The sequence below is a fragment of the Nannobrachium achirus genome, assembly GCF_963921795.1.
Source record: "Nannobrachium achirus genome assembly, chromosome: 21".
In the NCBI taxonomy this organism is placed as follows: Eukaryota; Metazoa; Chordata; class Actinopteri; order Myctophiformes; family Myctophidae; genus Nannobrachium; species Nannobrachium achirus.
The window spans coordinates 56,894,266-56,920,468 of NC_137828.1; the positions used below are offsets into that span (position 1 = coordinate 56,894,266).

The window sequence follows — 26,203 nt, forward strand, 5'->3', positions numbered from 1 at the left end:
ATGTGCGGCTCGGCCGGGAATGGTGTTCTATTACCTTTCGTTCCGATCCGCCTTACCATGCCGACGTAATCGGCAAAAAACGACGCTTAATTGTCCCCATTGACTTATAATGGGACAATGCAAGAAATCACTTTCAAGTATTTTTCTCTCGTAAACCATAGGAGCTACAGTTTCAAACCTCGGAGAGGAGATTCATAATGATTTTAAGAATGAATCAAAAAATAATTACATCACTCGGCCTCATGGTGGCGCTATAACGGCCCACTTTACGTTTTGCCCCGTAACTCTTGAACCGTAGATCGGAAAATTAAAATTCTTTTTTCCCTGGATTCCTTGGGTCAAGACGCATCTCCCCATATAGGCCACGCCCATTTGCGCCAGGATAGATTTTCCGCCATCTTGAATTTTCTCCAAAACACACTTTTTGCTCCTTTTCCTACATATTTTCTTCAAATGTCACAAAAATCGGTACACATGATCTACACACACACACACACACACACACACACACACACACACACACACACACACACACACACAGCTCCACTTCACACGGGTGTGATTTTTTCCTATAATGGCCGGCCTGGACCGGCCGGGAATGAACCGGCCGTTCGGGAGTTGTCCCGCCTTTCCCAATGGCCAGCACATCCCTGCTGTGGACTCCTACAATTCCAAGTGCTTGTCAGGGTGGGGGGTCCCCAGTTCACAATATGATTATTTTGGGGGGTTGTGGCCTGAAACCCTTTTTACAGGCCACAGCAACGTACTAATGACCGGGCGGATAGGAGTTCTGTGTAACATAACAGTTTATGACACTTGTGGGAATAAACATGAGATTTTACTTTGATAGCTGTAAGCACAACACAAGCCACTTTTGAGCCTTTTACCTGATTTATACTTCAGTTCCACAAATTACATTATTGTTTTATTAGGGTTAAAGTTCCCGCATAAAAACGGGAAGGGCAGAACATTCTGGAATAGTAATCATTGTTGCTTACAGTATAGAGTAAGAGGTGGAAAGTAACAATTAATTACATATACTCAAGTACTGTAGTGTACTGTACTTAAGTACAATTTTGTGGTACTTTTACTTAGCTTGAGTAGGCCTAATTCAAATGTTTAGTAGCCTAGTCTACTTTTACTTCTACTCCACAACATCTCAAAGGCAAATATTGTAATTTGTACTCCGCTGTCCACTACAATTAGGCTACTTTAGTTTACTTTAGTTTAGTTAGTTACTTTAGTTACTAGTTACTTTGTAGATTTGAATTATTAGTCTATTATTACAAAACATACATTGCCCACTTCAGCCATATCCATATTTAAATTATTTGTATTCGTGTTGTGAGAAAGTGCTGCGATTTTAATTCGTTTTACTTTTGGTAGCCTACTTAAAGTACAGTTTCATACCAATACTTTTGTAGGTTTAGTAAAAGTTTAAAAAACAAACAAAAAAAACACGTTAGTACCTTGATGATGCATTGTTGCATTACATTACGTAACACTTTCCTCGTGTACACCCCATGGTACACCCACACCGTCACAAAAACAACAGATCTACAAGCTGACCATCCAACTCTGCACACACACAATACGATGCGTGTCAGCTTGTAGATCTGCTCTTTCTTTTGCCAAGCCACGCCACAGGAAGTCCGGAAAATCTCGCGAGAGTGGAAGTGGAACATAGATACTGTAAACAGCTGCTGCAGCACCACTTATTATTTTGCCACAGTGACAACAGTTGAGCTAAAAGAGCTGAAAAACACAGACAAACGGCAACAACGACAAGAAGGGGACATGGAGGACGACATATTAACAACGTTGAAAATATTGATAATCGGAGAAAGCGGCGTTGGAAAGTCCAGGTATTACAAAACAAACGAAAAAGCAGACATACGTGGCTGTTGTTGTTGGCTAAAGTTAGCGTTAGCGTCGTAGCTAAAAGAAAGAAGGCTCGTTGGAATGTCATTTCGCGGTCCCTGGGCAAGATAAAAGAAACGACGTAGTGAAATTCACAACATAAACTATTTGAACTGATAAGAGTTTCAGTTGAAACGCGTATATATATGTTTTTGTTGGGGTAGTTTAGTAGTAACGCGGTCACAACACAACGTTGACATCATGAGCTCGTGCGGTGCTGGTGGTGGCACATATATGACGTCACGTTATGTTTGTTTTCTTTTGTTGTCAGGTAAGATACAGTGTTTCTCAAACGTTCAAATGTCAAGGTCTCCCCTTAACTCTGACACAAGGGTTCATTTGGTTCCATTTTGTACACTGTCAGAGTTACAGACTTCTATGGGTCAGTTTAGACCCCTCTAAAGGAACCCACAGTCCCTGGAATCCACTTTGAGAAACCTGTCACCTGATGGCTGATGGTCATATATCGCTGCTTTCCTGGTGCTTTGATGTTACTTACTGATCATACACGGGCAGTTGGCAATGTAGTAAAATAATACACGATATTACTTCGATAGTACTAGCATTGAGGAGAGGGGAGTAAAAATAAATGATGATCTTATTGTCTCCACTCTCCCCAATGACAATGACAACAACACAGAAGGACCCTGGCCTGTTCTTAGCAACGACCAAGATATCTCACCACAACTACAGGCTGGAGAGTGGAAATCATGATCTCTAGCCTACATTTTGAGTCAAGTGTGGGGGAAAAGGCAGCCTGTCCTGTCTCGGAGGAATGTGGGTGTTGCCTGCCTGTGTGTAACAGGGTCAGGCCATTTGAAAGATGTGTGTCAGGAGTAGCTGCAAATTGCAACACTAGATTTTTTATAATCGGATGAATCTAGGGTTGCAATACCTCCCATAGGGATCCAATGCATCAAAACAGTTTTTTGCTATCTGATTGTATTAAACGACTTCAAACTCACCAATTTTGCGGCTCTATGGAAAGCTTGGAATTTACTCTTGCTATCTGCAAAGTGTTTGTTTCTGGAAAATCCACCGTATAATTGTTATGATTTATTTTCTGTCGAGAAATCCGAGCAGACATGGTTTATTTTCTAAGTGTCGAACTTCGGAAGCGCTTGTCTTCTATAACGCCATGTCCCGCTGCCTCCTGCATAATGTGACATTTAGAACCAAGTGGTCACAGGACCGTTGAGGGATTTTCCACGAGCGCTTCCAAACTCCAGGACTTAGAAAAAATTATCACCTGAACCAAATTTCTTGGATAGAAAGTAGCTCCTAACATGTCTACTGTGGATTTTTCTGAAACAAACACTTTGCAGATAGAAAGAGTAAATTCCAAGCTTTCCATAGAGCCGCAATATTGTTGAGTTTGACGTCGTTTAACACAATCAGATAGCAAAAAAAAACGTTTTGATGCATTGGATCCCTATGGGAGGTATTGCAACCCTAGATTCATCCGATTATAAAAAATCTAGTGTTGCAATTTGCGGCTATGTCAGGAGTATGGATGGACATGTTGCTGCAGTATTTAGGGGAAACAGAACTTAGATGTGGGAAGGGCAACTGCTGTTTACATTTATGTAGTGGTGAACATTATGCCGGTTCAGCTCGGTGTCCAAGAAAAGTGAAGGTGAACAGAATCAGAAATGAAAGTGAAACGAGGCGACTGTTGTAAATGTACACTGAAGCTGTGATTAGAATGAAGGGAAGCACTTGACTAGGGTCGGTGACAATACAACCAGAACTGGAGAACGCAGGGAAGACATCTAATGAGATCATCAGCATGGATAAGAGACAATTTTTACTCGTCTCTCAGAGGAATGTGGGTGTTGCCAGAACATTGTTGGTGCTGTCAAAGCTATAATAATTAAATCAGAGATTAGATTGAACCACCAATCAGACTAACAGTTAGACTTGCATTGACAGACCATGTTGTATCACTTTAGACAACATAGTCTGTGTGTGATGTCAATTTCAATGTCTGGTTGTAGTTTGTGCCACTGCCAGACCGCAGTTAGCTTACTTTACCCAGTTTGTTGTTGCTCTGTCTAACACGGTGGTTACCAAACCTTTACCCAGTTTGTTGCTCTGTCTAACACGGTGGTTACAGTTAGCTTACTTTACCCAGTGTGTTGCTCTGTCTAACACGGTGGTTACCAAACCTTTACCCAGTGTGTTGCTCTGTCTAACACGGTGGTTACCAAACCTTTACCCAGTTTGTTGCTCTGTCTAACACGGTGGTTACAGTTAGCTTACTTTACCCAGTTTGTTGCTCTGTCTAACACGGTGGTTACCAAACCTTTACCCAGTTTGTTGCTCTGTCTAACACGGTGGTTACAGTTAGCTTACTTTACCCAGTTTGTTTTTGATTGATTGATTGAAGAATTTATTAGAAGTTTGCAATAGAAAAAAGTACAGTTTCATGACAGTACAAATCACTGGTACAAGGTCAACTAAAAGGAGATCCTAGAAAGCCGAGGCTTATTTCCACAGGAACCACACTTTAAGTATCTCATATAACATTGAAAGACAGACGGATAGAACATAGTACTTTATCTAGGATAATATCAGTTTCAAAAGCATAACATCAAATACAAAAGGCAGAATACAAAGAAAAAGGGGGGGGGGAGCATGGGGGCTTAGTCTATTTACAAGTCACGGGTAGCTGCTGTCTGAAGGTGACTTTTCATACCAATTTTGAAGGAGGCTAGGGATTTGCTCTCCTTTAGGGCTTGTGGAAGGGCGTTCCACATGTTGATGGTATAGCAGGAGAACGAGTTAGCGCCTTGTTTAGTGTTAAATCTACGCTGATGATGATTAGTGGAGCTGCCTCTGGTGTTATGATCGTGAACATCCTTGACCTTTAAGAAGTAGTTTGTCAGGTACATGGGAATCTTGGAGGTGTAGTGTATCTTGTACACCAGGCCCATTGCAAGATGCTGTACTCTGTCAGCTACTTTGAGCCACCCCACGCTTTCGTGGTGATGCTCGGTAAGGTGGGTCAGAGGAGGGAGACCAAGCACAACCCTAATTAGTTTGTTTTGGGCTGTTTGGAGCTTTAGCTTTAAGGCAGCTGGGGCGTCGCGATACCAGACAAGGACTCCGTAATCAATGAGGGGCCCAATAAGAGCACCTCCTAGTGTCTTTCGGGATTTAATATTGATCAGTGGGGCAACTCTTTGCAAGAAGCGAATTCGTTGATTGACTTTATTGATTACCTTGGTGGTCATTTTTTCACTGGATAGGTTAGCCTCCAGGATGCAACCCAGGTAGCAGATGTGTTTTTTTCTTTCTATCACAGTGTCACCTACTTTAATTGTGAAGTTCTCAACTAGGCTAAGTTTCTGACTAGATCCAAAGAGGATGCATTCAGTTTTGCCTAGGTGAATTGAGAGTCTGTTGTCATTGAGCCAGGTGCAGATCTTGTTAAGTTCACAGTTAAGGGCCTTTTCAACCTGCAAAATGTCTCTGCCTGAGACTAGGAGAGCCGAGTCATCCGCGAACAGAAACAGATTGCAGTCACAAGCAGATGACATGTCGTTTACGTATATTAAGAACAACAGTGGTCCTAGTATACTCCCTTGAGGTACTCCACAGTTTACTGGGAGGGGGGGGGACAGGGTTCCGTTGACTTCCACCATCTGTTCCCTCCCCACCAAGTAAGAGTGCATCCATCTCACTGCTGTGCTATCAAGACCAATAGCTTTGAGTTTTTCGATCAGAATAGAATGATCGACGGTGTCAAATGCCTTCTGGAGGTCCAGCATGACCATGCCACAATATTTGCCATCGTGAATTTCACGTTTGATGTAATCATTCAAATAGATGAGGCATGTATCTGTGGAATGGGACTCTCTGAAGCCAGACTGGAACTCGTAGATCAGTTTATTCTCTTCAAGATATCTAGCCACCTGTTCATAGACAATTTTTTCCATTACCTTAGAGATGGAACTAAGGATTGAGATTGGCCTGTAGTTGCCAGGGTCAAGTTTACTGCCTTTTTTGTGCAGGGGGTTACCTTGGCTAATTTGAAGTCCTGGGGGACATAACCCTGCTTGATAGATAGATTAATAATATGGGTAATGATTGGGGCAATGGTGGCAGCTGAGTCTATGAGAAATTTGGGGGCAATTTTATCATGGCCAGCGGCCTTGAATTGAGGTAGGGTGCGCAGTTTTTTAAACACTTCATCAGTTGACACCGTGGCAAGTTTAAAGTTGTCTTTGCATACCCCAAGGTTCCTGTAGAATTTCAAGATGTGCCTAACACCAAACAGCCCAGATGGAGCGGGCAGTTTATTGACCAGATTTTTGGCCATGGAGGTGAAGTAGATGTTGAGATTTTTGGCTACATCAAGACTATCCGTGAGGAGGGTTATGGGAGTTTGGATGGATATGTTGCTGGCTATGGATCTGAGTTTAGCACCACAGCCTAGCTGGGTTTTAAATAGCTTCCATAGGTCTCGTGGTTTGTGGATGTTTTCCTCAACTTTCTCATCCAAGTAGTTTTTTTTGGCAGAAAGGATTAAGGAGGTTGTCCGATTTCTCAGTTTATTAGCCTCTAAACTGACTATTTCTAATTTGGCTTTAAGGTGTTTATTGGGGCCTTTTTTGAGTTTGTGATTATATTTGCGTTTCTCAGAGTATTTTTTGTCTCTGAGTTTCATTGATTCACAGATTTCCGAATTCCACCATGGCTGTGAGCGGGCTTTAACCCTGACCCTACGCAAAGGAGCCACTTCGTCTAGGGTAGTGTTGAAAATGGATTTAAAGCCTAGCCAGGCTTCATCGACCTGAGTGCTAGCTAGTACTGGGGACCAGTCAGATTTCTCCAGTTTGTGGTTAAAGGCTTCGCTAGAGTAGGTTTTGAGGTTTCTAGCTTCAACTGTTTTGTGGCCGTCAGCTTTGGACTTATGTATTTTGCGGGTGCAGTAAATGATATCATGGTCGCTTAGACCACCACATTCAATAGTCCCACTCGCGGAGACTTTAGATTTGTCTGTGGTTACAATGAGATCTATGGTGGTTTGAGAGTTATCTGTAACCCTAGTTGGCTTGGTGATGAGCTGAGTGAAACCCTGTTGATTACATAGCTTATTGAACTTTTTGAATAGAGGAGCTTCTTTACGAAGCATGTCTGTGTTCCAATCGCCAATAATGTATTTTTCAACATTGTCCACCGGTGCAAGGCTCTCCTCCAGTAACTCATAGAAATCATTTTGGTCGGGCGGTCTATAGATGGCACCGATTAGTATGTTTTTAGCTTTCTTAAGAATCACTTCCACCCATACAGTTTCTAAAGAGCTGTGTTGTAGGTCAGGGCGGGGGATATACTTAATACAGTTATGAACATACATGCATACACCACCACCAAATCTGTTTCTATCATTTCGGATGACCGAGTAGTTGTCAATTTCGATCTGAGAGTCAGTGATAGAGTCATCAAGTTTGGTCTCTGAGAAGGTTAGAAAATGGACCTTACCTTCGTGAACCATATGCTTGATTTGTTCAAATTTAGCAAACAAACTGTTAATGTTTAAGTGCATAATATGAATACCTCTTTTCACAAAGCGGCTGGCAAAGTCCATGGCGAGGTCTATGGAAGTGTTCGCAACGGCGTCGGTGGGGGAGGGGGGGTTGGTTGCAGTCTCTGGGGGCTTCAGAGGGGGACAAAGGGACAAAGGGGTCTCCATGAAAAGTTGGGGGATGGGGTGGTGAGGGCCCGTGGTCACCGATTTAACCCAGGTTGAAAACAGCGCTCTGGCCTTCTCCGTTAGCCAGCGTGGAGCAGAGTTAATGTAGACTCTGTTCTGGGGTGCTGGGTCCATGAGGGGGTCCACCGGGTCCATGAAGGGGTCCGCCGGGTGCGTCTGCAGGTCGGGTGGGTCGGTGGGGCCGCCGGGGTCCGGTGTTGTGTGACTTGCGTTGATGATGCTGGTCTCGTGCTGAGCTAGTCATGCGGGGGCGATCGCCGAGGGTTCACCGGGGGTCCGTGAGCCAGGGGGTCCTTCGACGATCCGTGAGTCCGCGGAGGCGACTGCCGTGTGATCGTCGGAGGTCGGCTGGTCAGGACATCTGGAGTAGCCCGTTGTTAGTCCCTCAGGATTCATCAGTGAGGAGCTAGCTAAGTTAGCATCGTTAGCTTCGCTGATCACAGACAAAGAAGGATCTGCCGTCGTCAATCCAGCTGCAGTAGCGAGAGCAGCTAGTCTTCGGGTCATCTGTCTGGTAGCTACAGGCCCTGGATTCGATTCTATGTCTCCTGATTGCAGTAATAATAAGAAGATCAAAGATCGACTCATACAACCATTCAGGGGTTTGTCCCTTTTGTTCCGGTTAGCAGCCAGCAAAGATTGAATAACATGAGATCCAAAGCTCGGGTGCTTAGCTACCGTTTTGGCAAGAAGATATAACTCACTGTGTTTTTCGTCCGTTTTGTCCATTTACCATAAAAGATTCTCGTATTCCATTGGTGTTAGGATCTGTGGTGATTTATAGCATAAATCCGTGATCCATAGTAGAAATAGGAGAAAATGTGGGATGAACCAAGCCTTTGGTGTTTTGGTTCCGGAGCGTGAGCGAAAAACACGTCCTGCCATGGTGATGTCCGGAAACTATCATCTGTTGCTCTGTCTAACACGGTGGTTACCAAACCTTTACCCAGTTTGTTGCTCTGTCTAACACGGTGGTTACCAAACCTTTACCCAGTGTGTTGCTCTGTCTAACACGGTGGTTACCAAACCTTTACCCAGTTTGTTGCTCTGTCTAACACGGTGGTTACAGTTAGCTTACTTTACCCAGTGTGTTGCTCTGTCTAACACGGTGGTTACCAAACCTTTACCCAGTGTGTTGCTCTGTCTAACACGGTGGTTACCAAACCTTTACCCAGTGTGTTGCTCTGTCTAACACGGTGGTTACCAAACCTTTACCCAGTGTGTTGCTCTGTCTAACACGGTGGTTACCAAACCTTTACCCAGTGTGTTGCTCTGTCTAACACGGTGGTTACCAAACCTTTTAGCTCCAAACCCAAAAGAGAGATTAGACGTTTGCCCGGGACCCAAACTAGTGAAAACAGCAGATCTACAAGCCACAACGTGTCGCTTCGCGCCTCTTAAATTTGTGTTTTCTAATTTATCTAATTTCTTCGATATTTCTTTTATTTATTTAATAAAAGTACTGAAAAAAAAAACATAGCATTCCTTTTTATAATTCATGAAAATCATACATTTTTGGGGGAATGGTTTTTGAAAATGTTTTGAAATAATAATTAAAAACAATGTAGGAAAACAAAAATTAAGGGACCCTTAAAAATTGTCCGTGACCCACGAATGGGTCCTGACCCAGTGTTTGGGAACCAGTGATCTAACACCCATGCCTGCCGTCTTCAAGACTGCGTGAAAGTATGCTGATAGGTGAGCTGCACCTTGAGACGTGAACCATCACATTGAAGACTATGGTATTAGGTTGTTGTTTACCACGGCTGTCCAGAAGTTGAACAATAACATGCTCTAAAAAGATACTGAGCCACCCAGTGCTTCATTATAATGGCAATTTGACTATTGGAACTTAGTCAGTGGTTCTCAAACTTTTCAGGCTGTACCCCCCCAATTGTATTTGAACTGGGGACCCCCACACCCTGACAAGCACCTCACAACGGCCCGCAACGGGGGCTTGTAGATCGTCTATTTTCCAAAATGTGGCTTCTTTTTATATTATTTTACACTTTGGCCAATGCCAGTTTGTAATAGTTTGTTGAAAAATAAACTATACTAGAAAAAGTCCTTAAAGGAGTAGTTCACCCCCAAAATGACTTTTTTTCTATTGATTACTCATGCCATGGAGAGTAGAGTTCAATAATATGTTTTGGTTTTTGTCACATTCCTAAGACAAAAATTTGATTCAAGTAAATTTACCCCCATTGATTCCGGATGGTGACCCGTTTCGAAACGGGTCACGAAACGGGTCACCATCCGAAATGAATGGGGGTACATTTATTGTTATCACATTTATGTCTTAGGAATGTGACAAAAAACTAAACATATTATTGAACTCTACTCTCCATGGCATGAGTAATCAATAGAAAAAAAGTCATTTTGGGGGTGAACTACTCCTTTAAATTGTCAGTTGTCACTTCACTGTCATCTGTGGACCCCCCCAAAATCATGTGTGGACCCCCCTGAGGTTGGGAACCACTGATCCAGAGAAGAAGCAAGGACTAGTTTATACACAGGCTGGAATATAGTATATAAGCTGGAACTGGTATGGTAAATGTGTGAAATCATGGTAGGGTTGTGTCTGTCACGATATCTTCTTCAGTATAGCAATGTTGATCTTGGACTTCTTATGTTTAGCACCAGCCTGTGAAACTAGTTTTCTAACAGTATATTATCGTAATTCAGAAATAGCTAAAATCTTCGATATATTGGCTCAGGGTGTATTGTGTGTTGCAATGCGTTGCGAGCTGTGCTCTGTGTTTGACTAGTCTGTTATAGGCCAACCATTTGACTGACGAGTTCTGCACCTCATAACTACGGCGCAGCCTTCGTCACAACCTTTTCCACGGAATGACTACTAGGCTAGCCCAGATTTAGGCCTAAAAAGCTAAGTTCGCCAAGATGGATTTGACTCTGTTTCAATAATTCATGTTCTTAATGCCAGTGAGGCCCTCAGGAATAAATGTTTCCTCGATGTCAGTGGTGGTGGATGTAATTTGCTTTTTACTTCTACGTCTCTTTTCATCCCACCTTTGGTTCCGACATATGTTGTAATAGAACTAAAGATACTGTTTCATAACAGTGAAAACGCATTCATTGTGGGCCTAGTTTAGTTTATTTTCTTTACTTTGTTCTTGCAGCGGTGGAGAATACTGTGACAGCACATCACTGTTTATTAAATACAAAGGAAGCACTGTGTGTATTAATATACCATAACGCAGACGTGGAATGTTTTGTTTTGATAGATTTTCTGAAGCCAGATTAACTGTTGTCCAGTTGATAGTTTATTTAGGCTATGTGGAGCCAAATATAAAGGCAGCATTTCCAGAAAGCAATCCATACTTCGTTGTCTAGTTGACTTTGTTCTAATCTAATAGCCTATTACTAAACCGCGTACATACACAATAGGCTACCCCCCCGCCCCAGCTTTGTGTGGACCAAGGCTCTCAAATCCCCAACAAGATGTCTACCTGGCAAGGAATTCACAGGTCTCATTTTACCTTCATAAATGACCCGTACAGAATCTGCACGTTGAATTTGGCCGTCACACAACGTAGCTCATTGACTATGTAAAACTTCAAACAGCGAATATACAGTGCAGTGAGCGCACCGTCAGCGCCCGTGATGGGCCATGGAGAAAGTACAAACGTTGTGCCATTTGCTTTGTTTTCGGAGAGGAATGAGAGGGTGTAGCCGTCTCATCATCGTTGCAGTGATTAAGGCCTTTGCACTTGATTAGTCACAGTGAGCGAGTGACCCCTGTCCTCCTGACTGAGTTGAACCACTGATGTCATCTCTGGAGCTCCAGTGGGGAACATACTGTTACTGTCTGTCAGTAGGAATGTGATAAGGAGACAGAGATATGGACATGTTTCCTATATTAGTATTATTATTAAAGGTTCTGTATGCTGTGTGTGATATTACGTTGTTAACATAAGTGTTAAATAGCTCCACCTTCCACATTGCTATTGGATTTGTTCAGTAAGTAACAGGGATCTCCCTGTCTTTCCAACTCTAAGGTAAAATACCAATTTAATTCTGTCAGGAGAGAGAATCATACCTGATACAGCATAAAAGTTAAATTGGGAAATGGGAATGATTAAAAAAAAAAAAAAAAGAAGAAGCAAACAAATTGGATCTGAAGAGACAGCGAGACCCTTGTTACTGAACAAACAAAACACTATAACAATGATTACTATCCTAATAAATATAGAGCTTAAACATTTGAATAACAACAACAAAATGTAAGCAAAGAATTTCACTCACAGCACCTTCAATGCTGCGACAATGCCTGAGGAACCAGATCAAAAATAATTTACTCTTATGTACCTGTACCCATGAAAGATGTAATGATAAATAAACCATGAACAAGTGATGTTTGGTGCCGCAGGGATGGTAAGGGGTGGCAAACGGTAATGGAAAACCAACACAGAGTTACACACTTGCTCACTCTGTGAAGAATAGATTTTCTTAAGAGTGATGGTCTGTTACAGTTTAATAATTTTTCCCTCTTTCTATCTGTCAACAGCCTCCTCTTAAGATTCACAGACGACACGTTTGATGAAGAGCAACCCGCAACAATAGGTGAGTGACAGAGATGAGTTCTCCATATCAATATCAACCTTTCTCTTGAAGACACACACATTTTGAGCTGTCTGTCACCGCTCTAGAAAAGATGTCACATGTTGGGTTTAAAATGATTAAAATGCAAAACAACGTAGGGCTGGTAAATCAATATTCGAATGTCGAATAGGGGGAAAGAAAGAAAGAATTTATATTCGAATAGAAAAAATACAAAATTTGATTATTATTTTTGACAGGGACAATACAAAAAAATCTATGTATCAAGTTATAAAAAACTAATTTATATTTTTATTGGATCCGAGCAGTGCGTTGACCACTGCATTTTCTATGGGGGGGAAAATGTATCGTGAGTGACTATTCTAATTATATGTTTCACTTTCAATGTCACCACTATGAATCATTTAATGTGTAAGTCTTTTCATATCGGGTTCCCTACGATGGACTCATTTGAAATGGCCTAATAAAATTCAATAAAAGTTTGGAAATCCATGACCTAAAGCATACGCCGTCAAAACCATTTGCATGCCCAACCGAGCAGCCTGACAGCCTGCGATGGCCTGTCAGGCTACATTTGAGCCTAGGTGACCGGGCCGCTACGCCAGGTGTCCGGGTCGTGTCCAATTTTTGATTAATTAATTGATTGATTGAATACTTTTATCAGACAGACATACAAACAGCACAAGGTACAGTCAGATATTTGGGCTAAAAGAGTCATTAGGACGGCAGGCAGCAGTGGCTTAGTCAGTGGTTCCCAAACTTCTTTGTCTCAGGGCACCCTATAAATATATTTTTAATCCGAGGCACCCCTACATTATAATTTTCACTCCCAGCACCTTATATTTATAGCATATCATCGTTGTCGGGTGGAAACCTTGTATATCCAAAACCGTTTGTTTTGTATTTATCATCTATAAAATGTACTAAACTAGTGAAAACAGCAGATCTACAAGCACACAACGCCTCGCATCACGAGGCGTTGTTACCAAAAGACGTACACATTTGAAACTTGGAGATACAAGGTTTCTGCCCGACAGTGACAATATTTTAGTGATTATGTTGAGATAATAGCCATTTTGGTTAGAACTGACTGAAAATAACTTTGAACTTCAAGTTTAAAATGATACTAAATATTTCTTCAAGTGTCCAAATAAATTCCAAATATTATCAAATTATCTTGTGGCACCCCCTGGACACATTAGCACCCGTCACCCACTTTGAAAACCCCTGCCGTAGGGGTTCCCAGTTCCCAGTTCCAGGACTCCCCCAGAGTTGGTGTCAAAGTGGCCTTGAGCAAGACACTGAACCCCTAATTGCTCCCGATCTTGCATTGTTTCCTCTAAAATCTCTGTGTTTGTTTGTGTGTGCGTGCGTGCGTGCGTCTGTGTGTGCGTGCTCGTGTGCATGCGTGTGTGTGTGAGTGGGTGAATGTAATGTAAAATCTATGTGAAATGCTTTGGAATAAAAAAAAGCGCCATTTGCAGTCCTGGAGACTTTCTGTTGTGGTCCTATAAGGCAGTATAAGTAGATTTCATATTATATATATTATATATATATATATATATATATATATATATATATATATTATATTTTCATTCTAGCTATATATTACTTCTAGTGACCTTTGTTTTGAACTGACAGATGAATCTAGTCCGTCTGTTTTTGTAGTGAAATGCAAAACCTGTCACAGATAAGGTGCAACATGCAGTCTGTCTCTCTCTCTGTCTGTCTGACTGCCTAGTGTCTTGAAGTGGACCTCTGCTAAAGAGAACACAATCATTCAGCGAGTCTATGTGACTGCTGACCCTACACATCCGCATAGCCACCTAGCTATAAGATTTATTCTCCATTTAATGGGCAGTGTGTGAGATGCTTAGAGCAGACTGGGAGATCCATCTCCTCCTTGTGAAATAGTGACCTTAGCAGTACGTGGTTTTGGCAAGTAGCTCTCCTGCCAGATTTCTGCTGGATCTGTGAATAATATCAGGAGCCTTTTTTATTATTTCATTTTTTTTATGGGGTATTAAACATTTTGTGCATCAAGGACATCCTTCTAATGTTGTTTTTCAGGTGGCCTTGTGGCTGTTACTAGCCCACTGAGCTAATGTTCATTAAATCCTTCAACAACTTAAGATTCATGGTCATATTGATGACTTTGAGAGGCAGCAATATATATATATTTTCCCCCTCTAACCTACCTAATGTGATTTTGTGAAGAGCTCCTCCTACCTCACAATGCCGTCTTTGTTTAAACAACCATAGGCAACATATTCCCAGAACTCTGAGTATTAAAAAAACACTTTTATCCCCTTTTTCTGGTAGGCATGCATCGCTGTTTTACTTGTCCAACTGGGTGTCTTTGCCAAACAGATGTCTCCATAGACGTCTAGTCTCTCTCCATTGACCTTTTACTTCAGATTCATTGCAGGGAAATGGCTGGTAATTCGGTATCTCTCTCAGGCAATCAGATTAATCCCCTCTTAATCCCCAAGGTATTTGGCTTGCTGAGATTGTTTATCTCAATTTAGCTGGATTCAGTTTTTTGGATTATTGTCACATTAGCACACAATGCAGCTGTGCCCAGAGACACTGATTAGGTAGATGTATTTGCATGCTTTGCTCTGGATGCCTTTGTCATCTCTTTGTAGCCCAAAAGATCCTAAAGAATCCATTGTCACATTCTGGCTGTGTTATGATAATATGTTGTGTCGTTTATGGTGGACATCTTATACTTTAATGAACATGTGTTACTCCTAAGTCTGATTCAACATTTTTACTCCTAAGTCTGATATATGAATACATTTTGGTACTTTGGCCTTTGTTTCTCCAAAGTGTGATTGCCGCCTAACAAAGTCAACCTTGTTTCTCTGATGTCTGATTTAAACCTTCGTTGCTCTGAAAGTGTGATTTAACCTAATAACCTTTGGTTATTCCAAATCCGATTTCAGTAAATTAAGAAAATGTTGCAAGTACATACATTTTTGAACAGTTTCACAACTTTCAACCTGGCATCCCTATTATGTAAAAAAGAAAATAGACATAACATTAGGGTTTAAGTGGTACATTTACAGAGGTTCAGAGAAAAGGTGACAAGTTGACAACACCATCAAACATTGAACACCTAGAAACCAGTGCTTCTGAAAGCAGTACAGACAAGACAACATACCTTACCAGGGTTTCCCAAACCTTTTTGTCTCAGGCCACCCCATAAATATTTGTTTTAATCCGAGGCACCCCTACATTGTAATTTTCACTCCCAGCACCTTATATTTAGCCTTAGCATATCGTCGTTGTCGGGTGGAAACCTTGTATGTCCAAAACCGTTCGTTTTGTATTTATCATCTATAAAATGTACTAAACTAGTGAAAACAGCAGATCTACAAACACACAACGCCTTGCATCGCGAGGCGTTGTGTGCTTGTAGGTCGGCTGTTTTCACTAGTTTTGTGAGACAGTCTTGTGTGATGAAGCAGGGCTTTGCTTTACCAAAAGACTTACACATTTGAAACTTGGAGATACAAGGTTTCTGCCCGACAGTGACGATATTTTAGTGATTATGTTGCGAGGAAAATGTTGAGATAATAGCCATTTTGGTTAGAACTGACTGAAAATAACTTTGTACTTCAAGTTTAAAATGACACTTAATATTTTTTTCAAGTGTCCAAATAAATTCCAAATATTATCAAACGATCTCGCGGCACCCCTGGACTGCCGTCGCGGCACCCCAGGGTGCCCTGTCACCCACTTTTTAAAACCCCTGCTGTAGACACAAACAGTTGAGGCTTAAATGACTTCTTTGATACTTGCTTCATAGTTTGTAACCATCTCAGTGTCTGTCCTGAGTCTGGGTGGGAGGTCGGGGGTTCAATCCCAGGCAGAGTTAAGTGTCCCTGCGATATAATAGCGTTAGGTCCAGAAGGTGTACTTGTACATGGAGCTGCCTTGCGCTACAGAAACAGGAGATAGGCTCCTGCAGAGGTCATCGTCATGCTGGCTTGTGGTGGACATTTGTGTCAAAATGAAAAAGTTTGCAATGGACATGCAAATGAGCGGACAGTAATACATTACCAGAAACACATAAAGAGCTAGCACCGAATGACAATTACAGGACTACAGTATAACTCTGAGATTTGTACACTCAAATAAAAAGGTTTGAGAAACCACTGTGCCGTAGTAAATCGGTGTCAACATATCCTGAAGAAAACCTAGAGTCTGACATTCAATAATCTAGAACAGGGGGTCCGGGACTACTAGGGGGTCCTCAGAGTTACTACAGGGGGTCCTCCAAATCTTCCAATCCTTTTTATATTAACAGCTTGAAGAACCCTAGTGTCCATATTCTGAGAACTGTAGCCGAGCTTGTAGATCTGCTATTTTCATCAAAGAGCTTTGGTGTAGAGGGGGAAAAGAGCAGACTAAGTACAGAGTAAAAGGTCAAGTTTATCAGGTAATGACGGCTCAAGTGGTTAAATATCTGAAAACGCAAATTGACGTGAATCAAAAATACACTGATGATTGTGCTGTCAAACGATGAAACTATATGGAATCTATGTTTTTGTCAGTGAAAAAAAACGCAGTCGACAAACATTTTTCGTCATAGTTTTAGTCGACGAAATCAACACTGCTGCAGTTGGCCTCTATCTAGCGAATGCCAGGCTGTTTGAGGTCAGCCATAAACAGCCTTGTCCACAGAGAGTTCCACAACCTTGACTCTGGTGCAAGCGGTGGCTTCGTGTCATGTTGTGATATTGCAAACAGATGCTGCGTGCCGTCCGCGTACAGGGCCTTGTCAGTGAGCGTGTTGTAAACACCGCCTGCTGGAATACTCCGCTCCGGGGTCTGGGAGAACCGTTGTTTTTGGTGTAAATTCTTACACACACACACACAGACACACACAGACACACACGTGCAGAGATGGTATCTGAGTGTAAACCCGCTAGGCATTGTGGAAGAACAAAATCACCTTTGATTGTCTATGTGGAGAAACTTGTTGGGAGTAATTTTGTGTGCACGTGTGTTAGGGTGTTTAGATATGTGATTTGTGACTATTTTTGTTGGGTGTCCCGGAATGTCCCTATGATGCCCTGTGTGCATCTGTGTATGAGTAGGGCAACCGCTAGCCATTTGGGTGTCCTACTCACATTATTAAACGCAGATTTCAGATTGCTTCTGCACTCTGTAAAACAAAATCCCTGGAACAAAATATTTTTAGATGGCGGTCCACGGCCAAATACATAATAATTCTAGGGGTCCTTGACATTAACAATTTTGCTGCCAAAAAAATACCCCTTTGTACCCCTTCTCTGCCATGCCCGTAGAACCCGGAGATTTAATAAGCTTTAATTAAAAACATTTTTTTTATCGAAGCGGAACTAAAATAGGCCGGAACTAATGCTCCGTGATCGGTTTCTACACGGACACATTATTGAGCGGACCACTTATCATTGAGCCCGTGAACCGGAAGCTGATGGTCCGTCGTCTATTTTGGCCCGTTAGCTTTCTGTATAAACTCTGCGGCTTACAGATGGAGAACGGATTGATCAATTGAAAAAATTTCAACGGATTTGAGAAGCTGATGGAATACGCGAACACACGATGCATAGCAGTGTCCGATCACGCACGATGGGAACTGGATGAGCGCCCACGTTAACAGGTAGGAGAAGCCGGCAGTGAAAGACATAGAGAAATCTCCGGGCTCTACGGCCGTAAACTACGAATGAGTTAAAAGGTTTGAGCATCACATTTTATTTCATTGCCACAGGCAAGTAAGGCAACAGTTAGTAGTGCACTGTGTCAACAACCCCTGCCATGTCACGACACGTCTCATATCACAACATTAATACACATCATGGCCGGCCCTACCCTAACCCTAGCCTGTCCATCTGTCATCTTAAGCCTTGCTCTCGTGCCCTGGCGCTCCGGCCCGTTCTCAGACGTGAAAAGCGAGCAAGGACCATCATCTAGCGCGCCGCCGGGCCTCCCTGGTAAATCTGTCAGAGCGTGCTAAAACCAGGGGAAATATGTCTTCCAGACATACGCTTCATGCTCGGCGAGCAGAGTGAGGCAATAGGAGAGATTTACTTGTCGTGGGGAGCGGAGGACGACGCTGTTATTTTTATGTAAATGTCTGTTCCTTCCACGGCAGCCCAGGCAAGTCGGGTCTTTAAAAGGGTGAATCATGGCCGAAGGTCTGAGCGATGTCACAGGTGGTTCACGTATAATTATTTTTTTTATCAAGACATGCCCGTATTGGTTATTAATTTTGCATATTAAAAGCACACATCTAGTAGATATTAAATGCGTAGTCACACCGTAATTTAAATCCAGGACGCAGGGCCGGGCTTAGCATCTGTCTGTCTTGAGACGGTCGGGGGTTAGTGGAAGTTCAGGGACATTGTGTGGCATGTATGTTTTGACAATTCATCACAAGACGATTGTAGTCTGTCGTCATGATAGAATATTCTTGGCAGCCGAGCGGCCAGACCTGCAGCAGTCATCATACTTGGATTTGCGATTGGATGAGGTAATTGTGGCTGTTACAACTGACTGATTGGCCCCTGTGGTTTTTTCCCCCATCCCTTTTGTTGTTTGTTTTTTTGCGTGCATAATATAGGTGTCGACTTCAAAGTCAAGACGCTCACTGTGGACGGAAACAAGACTAAGTTGGCAATATGGGTAAGTGGCAAATCGTGCAAATAACATTTGCTAAATAGCTCTTGGTAGGAAAGAATGTAACAGTGTGTGTCTTTTTTTGCAACCAAACTGTCCCTGCTGTGTCCCTCAATTGCCCCTTTGCCTTGTTATCCACCAAGAACCCAGAAGATGGCGCCAAAGTAACACCATTGTACTGAAAAGTTTGCCTTTGGGAACAAATGGGAGTCAGACTTTTTTCCCCCCCTGTCTGTCCTGGTTTAGTTTAAAGCCACAATGTTGTTTCTCTACAAGTGTTGTCCAGTGAGGCTGAGCTGCTTGTGTTTTGCAGGACACCGCGGGCCAGGAGCGCTTCCGTACCCTGACGCCTAGCTACTACCGAGGAGCCCAGGGAGTCATCCTAGGTAAGACAAGCTTGTGTGGTGTGTGCGTGCGTGTTTGTGTTGTGTGTGTGTGTGTGAGTGCGTGCCCTGTACTGAGCCTGACACCATCAGGCCTCCGTCCTCCGGCTGTAAAGAGCGTGATGGCTTTTCATCCTGTGGCCCATGTGCAAACACTCACTCTCTTCCAGTTCCTCTCTCTATATTATATATCTGTCTCTGGAAGTCCGTTTTTACCCTTTAAACTAAAGACACTCAAATGGACACACATGCACGGACCGGGACCAAGTTACAACTGTTAATACAGTGCTAAAGCAGAGATCCTCTACAGCCCACACTCTTAATGGCACACCATAACAGTTGGCTCGTTCTTGCAGCTCTAGTAAAACGAATTGGAAAGACAGCTACCCCCACAACCCTGTGTGATATTATCACAATCCTAATCATTGTAAAAAAAAAATCTGTAGTCTATTGCTTAAAAAAAATTAAATCAGTAAAATGTATGTAAAAAATATATATGATGATATTTTTTTAATAAAATGTGTCTCTTGATTAATTTGAAGGGTCACTCACTCACTCGCTCGCTTGCTCACTCGCTTGCTCACTCGCTTGCTCACTCAAAGATATGCCTATCTCTCCACAACCTTGAGGACACCTTCAACGATGTCACAAAACGTCATCCTGAAGCCGTGCTTGTATAATAGCCTTGAAATGTAAATCTCATTGGCAAAATGTAACAAAGTGTATTCTGTGACCGAACAAGGCAAAGAATGTGCCTTCCGCTTCTGTCCTTCGGTCCCCTTTGACCTTGACTTTCCAGAGGTGTGTGCGTGCGTGCGTGCGTGCGTGCGTGCGTGCGTGCGTGTGTGTTTTCCTATTGTGGTGTTAACCTACTCCCCGCCTGCATTCATTCTGAACATACTGCTCTCCCTGTCTCTTTGCCACCAGTGTACGATGTGACGCGGCGGGAGACGTTCACCAAGCTGGACAACTGGCTGAACGAGCTGGAGACGTACTGCACCAGGAACGACCTGGTCAAGATGCTGGTGGGGAACAAGATAGATAAGGTGAGCACGCAGGGCCTGGCGGCCTGCTTACCCTGATGCATGTTCCTCAGTGGGGGGGGGGAGTACTCACATTCTTCACTTAAAGGGATATTTCACATTAAAAAAGACCTTTGGTCATTTCATCATCTAATCAGGCTTTTATGAACACCCTGAGCATTTTAATTTGCTTGGTTCAATATTTAGATATTTGATGCCCTCCAGGCCCAGGGCCTCTCCCCATACACACCCATTGTAACTTCAAACTCAATTTTAACCATGATAGATTCATTAAAAACACCCATTGTTTTTCTGGTGACTCATACTACCCTCCTAATATGTGAGCAGACCGTGTTTTTTCAATAACTCTTTTCATTTATTTTTAATAATTCTTTGGGAAAATGGAAAACATGTAATACAATAACAAATTATTCAAAATAAATGAAAAATGTTATTGAAAAAACACGGCCTGCTCAGCTCATGTATTAGGAGGATACTATGAGTCACCAGAAATGATAATGGGTGTTTTTAATTAATCTATCATGGTTAAAATGGAGTTTGAAGTTACAATGGGTGTGTATGGGGAGAAGCCCTGGAGGAGGTGGACTGATAACATTTACATCAAATATCTAAATATTGAATCAAGCAAATTAAAAACTGTCCAGGGTGTTCATAAAAGCCTGATTAGATGATAAAATGACCAAAAGTTTTTTTGAAAGTGAAATATCCCTTTAAGTCAAAGTATCAATACAGCAAAAGAAGAAAGTCTGTTAGAAGTAAAAGTCCAGAATTCAAAATTGGTAAAAGTACAGAAGTATTGGTATCAAAATGTACTTAGAGTACCAAAAGTAGAAAGTACTCTTATGCAGAATCTCACATTTCCACAAGTTTTCAAAGATATAAAAATGTGTAAATGGCAGATCTACAAGCTCACAATGCGTCGCATGGCAACGCATTTTGAGCTTGTAGATAGGCTATTAGACCGTGATGTATATACTGTAGAGCTGAAGTGGTTAATGAATGATTTGCAATAATACTCCAAAGTAACTAAAGTTTTCAAATAAATGGAGGGAAGTAAAAAGTATAATATTTGCCTCTGAGATGTGTTGAAGTAGAAGTAAAAGCACTGAAAATTGGAAATATTCCAGTAAAGTAAAAATACCTCAACATTGTACTGAGTACATGCACTTACTGTAGTTACTTTCACCAGTGGTTCTCAACCTTTTCAGGCCGCGACCCCCAAAATAATCATATTTTAACTGGGGACCCCCCACCCTGACGAGCACTAAGAGTTGAGGCATTGCATTTTGTACAACACGGTTCTATTGTGAAAATAGGTTGCGAGGCGTTGTGAGCATGTACATTGGCTATTTTCACAATTTCTGCCTCTAATATTGGACATTTTGGCCAATGTTTAATTTGTCATTTTAGAGGTATTAAAAAGTCCTTAAATTGTCACTTTAGAAATGTGCAGATACCCCTCTATACACTTAAACTTCATGTTGGTTTGTTTACTGTTGAGAGAGAAAACAATGTTGCACATTAAGTTAATCATCTGGGGATCCCCCAAAATCATTTCCACAGGTTGAGAACCACTGCTGTGCCTCCCCTCCCTTTTCCTTTCCACCATGCCTCAGTGTCAGGGTTGTTTTCATTCATCCACAGCCGTTATGTTTACTGCCTGCAGCTCACAGAACATCACGCTCATCATTCTGGTTCTGTCCTTTATTTATTATTGACAAAACTCCTCTGCTCACCTAGAGATGCCTGTCTCCGTTGCACGTGACGCTAACAAACAGTAGCAATAAAAGGAACGCTATGATGAAAAAGACCTCTTTAAATTTTGATAATAGCATGAACTAAAGTAGCATAATCACAATTCTCCTCACTGTGCTGTTCAGTATTATTTGGTCAAACTCCCAGTACCAGCAGCACACTGGAATCACTCAATCGATCCATCATGCTGATTGGGGGGGCGGGGGGAAAGAATTGCTGTATAAATAATGCGTTATAAATCCATCACGCGCTGTTCTTCGTCTGCGAGGAAGGTCCCTGGTCTCGCATCGACCGCGGTAGCTGACAGGTCTGCTGGTCAGACTTCACACGAGCCATTACCTCTCTCCTTTGTTTTGTTTTAGGAAAACCACGAACTAGACAGGAACGAAGGGCTGAAGTTTGCAAGAAAACATTCCATGCTTTTTATAGGTAAGTCAGGAGGACCCCACAACCCCCCATCCCCACCCCCCTCTCTCTCTCTCCTTTCTTCTCATCTCTCTCTCTCTCTCCCTGTCTGAGAGAGAGCAGAGCGTCGCGCAGGGGAAGCTGCTTTTGAAATAACTGTCATTCTGGCTGAGGAATGCGTGTATAGCTCTATTTATAAAACTGGCCTAGACGTCCCCTCTGTCTGCTCGTTTGGTGAACCCCCCCAACACACACACACACACACACACACACACACACACACACACACACACACACACACACACTCTCTCTCACCTCATCCTACCCCACCCCAGAATTGTCAGAGGAAGAGGAGTCACTGAAATGACTCGTGTTACTTTAACAGATTGGGCTTCGTCAAGCGTTCCTCAAGCTGTCCCATTAATTTCAAAGAAAGGCGGCGCATTGGAAATTTGATTTAACGCTGATCTTTCCAAACCTTCTCCTAATATTATTAATTGTGGCTCAACAAAAACGATCTAAGATGAAGACTTTACATCTTCATCCGCTTGTCATTACCGTCTATGTTGTTTCTGGACACTGTCAGCGCTTAGGAGCAAGCGTTGCCAGTAACCCCCCCCCCCCCCCCCCTCTCTCACTCTCCCTAATTACCTCCTAAGGCCCACTATTAGTGTCTGGGGTTGACAGTTATTGTTGAGACATTTTCCTCTCTGCTCCAGCTGGGGAAGCCACCACCGTGATGATGATGACATCGAGGTGTAGACATTAATGCTTGTTGTGTCTGTGTCTCATCTCTCTGTCTGTCTCTCTCTTTCTCACACACACTCCTACCCCTCTGTCTCCTTCCCGTCCACCAGAGGCCAGTGCCAAGACGAAAGACGGCGTGCAGTGTGCGTTCGAGGAGCTGGTGGAGAAGATCATCCAGACGCCGGGCCTGTGGCAGAGCGAGACACACGGCCGAGGAGTGCAGCTCACCGACCAGGACGCCGGCGGCGGAAGCTGCGGTGGCTACTGCTCCCTGGTGTAGACGTCGACAACATGGCCCTGGAACATCACAGACCCACCCACCCACGCACACCGCATACTACGTCCAAGACATGTAGACATTGCATAGTACAAACTTCTTTCTCTCTCACGCACGCACACACACACACACACACACACACACACACACACACACACACACACACACACACACACACACACTTGAACAAAGAAATCCCCCTTCCAGTGTCTGTGTGTGTGTCTTGAGCAGAGGTCCATCCTCAGACATGAAGGCTGCACTATTCAGACAGCCCCCCATTCCTCCTGCGGTGTGAGGGTCCTTCCTGTACTCTCACCAGCTGTGTTCGTACAAATGCCGCTGTTTGCACCCCTCCTCCTCCTCCCCCATGTCATGGCCACACCAGAACACTAATCCACTGCAGCCGTCCTCGCGTTCTTTGACATGTGAACGGATCGATCGGGGATATCTTTTTCGCTCTCCTTCCATACACTTCCACGTACTTTCTTCACGTCCTCTGGAGTCATTAAAATGGAACAGTGAAGTAAAGCCCCCAAAACTATAAACGTCCCTCTGGTTGAGCATAAAGTTACAGTAAGCGGATTGTCACTGAAAGTATGATGAGAAGAAAAGGAAAAAAAGATATATACATTTTCTGCTTTTTGTCTCTTGTTTGCTGAATGTCCTTGTAGCCTTGTGCCCTCTGCAAAGCACACCAGTATCAAAAGCCAGGGCCTCACTCCACTCCATCCTGTCCATGCAGTCTCTGCCTCATGGCTCATCCCCGCTAGAGTTGGGATCCAGAAACCGGATCCAAAAATTAGGAACCGGAATCGGTTCGATCACATTTGGAACCGTTTCCGGGATACGGTTTCATCACGCTGTCAGAGCTGATGTGGACTTCACGTCTGCTATACGATTACAATACCGGTGGTTCTCAGACTTTTTTTAATTTCAAGGACCAATATAACTGAAACCAAACTCCTAGGGGTCCATTTGGGACCTCCCCCCATTAAAGGGATCCGTTAAAGAATGGAACCGTTAAGAGAGAATCGTCAAGAAACCGAAATCGTAAGAAAATCCTAAAGCAGTGGTTCTCAAAGTGGATTCCAGGGACTCTGTGGTTTACTTTAGGGGGATCTAAATTGAGCCATACAAGTCTGTAACTCTGACAGTGTACAAACGGAACCAAATGAACCCGTCAGGGTTAAGGGGAGACCTTGAAATTTGAAAGTTTGAGAAACACTATCCTAAAGGATCCCAACCCCTCCTCCCTCCTCCCCCCCACACACACCTGTGCACGTATCATCTCTGATGACGTCTCCAGGATTCTTATCACACCGTGCTGTTTTCATCATTTCCTCTCTCGCCACATCACCTCAGTTGAGGGCGTGTACCTGGTGGGAGCGGGGTGTAAAAAAATGGCTCCTTTGTTCACAAGTATGCGATAGTTAACAAGCATTTTTAGAACAAAGTTTTACTGTTTTCTTATTTTTTATTGACTTGTACTATGAAGCATTCAGCGCATTTTGAAGGGTACATAAATCAAAAAGATTGGCACCGGTGAGCTTTCCATTGTGTGTTTAGAATTTTCTTGGGGGGGGGGGGGGGGGGGTCGGAGTTTGCGCTTAAAACTGCACGCTTTGTTGTGTAACTAGTTGCTTTTAATGGGGTGCGACCTGCTGGCACTCGCTCACTCCAGACAGATAATATCAGCAATATCGCCGCCTAGCTCTGCTGCAGACTTTAGTGTAGATCCTTTTTGGACTTGGACAGAGACAAAGGAAAAGTGTTCAATATTAAACAGGACAGTGAGTCATAAGGGTGTTTCCATTGAAATAAGAGGGGGATGTAAAAGAAAGCCTGAAGCCGTGCGCTCCACATCACTGATGGATTTCACAGCACTCCTTTGTGTTGGAGTCCAGCGGCCAGGTTAGGCTGTGCTGTAACCCTTAACCTCACGTCATGTTTGTTGTATTCGAGTGCTGATGCTTCTTGGGAAACGTAGTTTAAGAGACATTGTAACAGATATGCAGACAATGACACGGATGCCTTTTTTGTCTTTCTTTGTCTAAACAAAGGATACTTACCTTTTATCTTTGTATTTTAAACTGCATGGAAAAATCTATTTTTTTTCCTCATTCTTTGTTTTCTTTTGTGTGTTTTGGTCAAGGAATGGCCTACAAGAGACTTGTTGTCTATGAACACTTTACTCTCTTCAGCACTAAAGTTATTTACTTGTACCGTGAAACCTTGTATGGATTTACCACCGGAACTCAACTTTGTGGTCCATTTGTCCCACAGGACCCTTTACTTAAATATGAAACAGTCATAGGTATCTTTTCATCTTGTTCACAGTTCATATGCAAAAAAAAGCATATGGATACCTTGTACATTACTGTGTATTTAGGAATTCTATGAAAGAATTCCTACAGTATGACCTTGTAAAGTTGAATGCATACCTACATCAACTATGAACCGCCCTGTGTATTAAAGCTAAATAAAACTACTTTTTAAAGGGGTTTGTTTAATGTATTCATCTAACATACCAAGCTGTGGTGAGAGAAGCTGTTGCTGGTTTGCTCGAAGGCATTTGGAAGCGAGAGTAAATCTTCATAAGTAATCGCTTTACTGTCCCACCCAATACTTCACCGCAAATGACCCATAAACTTGCGTTGTCATCGTTACCGTGTTGGAAATGTCACTGTTAGGTGAGGGGTTCCTC

General features: G+C 42.8%; 1 protein-coding gene across 1 annotated transcript; it reads left to right on the forward strand.

Moving 5' to 3' along the window:
* Positions 1–1,740: 1,740 nt before the first annotated feature.
* LOC308306994 (ras-related protein Rab-18) lies at positions 1,741–25,972 on the forward strand. The gene is made up of 7 exons (XM_080752057.1): positions 1,741–1,865; positions 12,168–12,223; positions 18,834–18,895; positions 19,203–19,275; positions 20,200–20,318; positions 22,433–22,499; positions 23,333–25,972. Exons 1-7 carry the CDS (start codon positions 1,798–1,800, stop codon positions 23,500–23,502), a joined length of 615 nt encoding a protein of 204 aa, XP_080608183.1. The 5' UTR covers positions 1,741–1,797; the 3' UTR covers positions 23,503–25,972.
* Positions 25,973–26,203: the final 231 nt, after the last annotated feature.

Bases quoted from the DNA above. Each gene is read 5' to 3' on its own strand.
- LOC308306994 (XM_080752057.1), top strand. From the start codon at position 1,798: ATGGAGGACGACATATTAACAACGTTGAAAATATTGATAATCGGAGAA. The intron at 1,866-12,167 runs GTATTACAAAAC...ATCTGTCAACAG, and splicing joins AGCGGCGTTGGAAAGTCCAG to CCTCCTCTTAAGATTCACAG. The intron at 18,896-19,202 runs GTAAGTGGCAAA...TGTGTTTTGCAG, and splicing joins AGACTAAGTTGGCAATATGG to GACACCGCGGGCCAGGAGCG.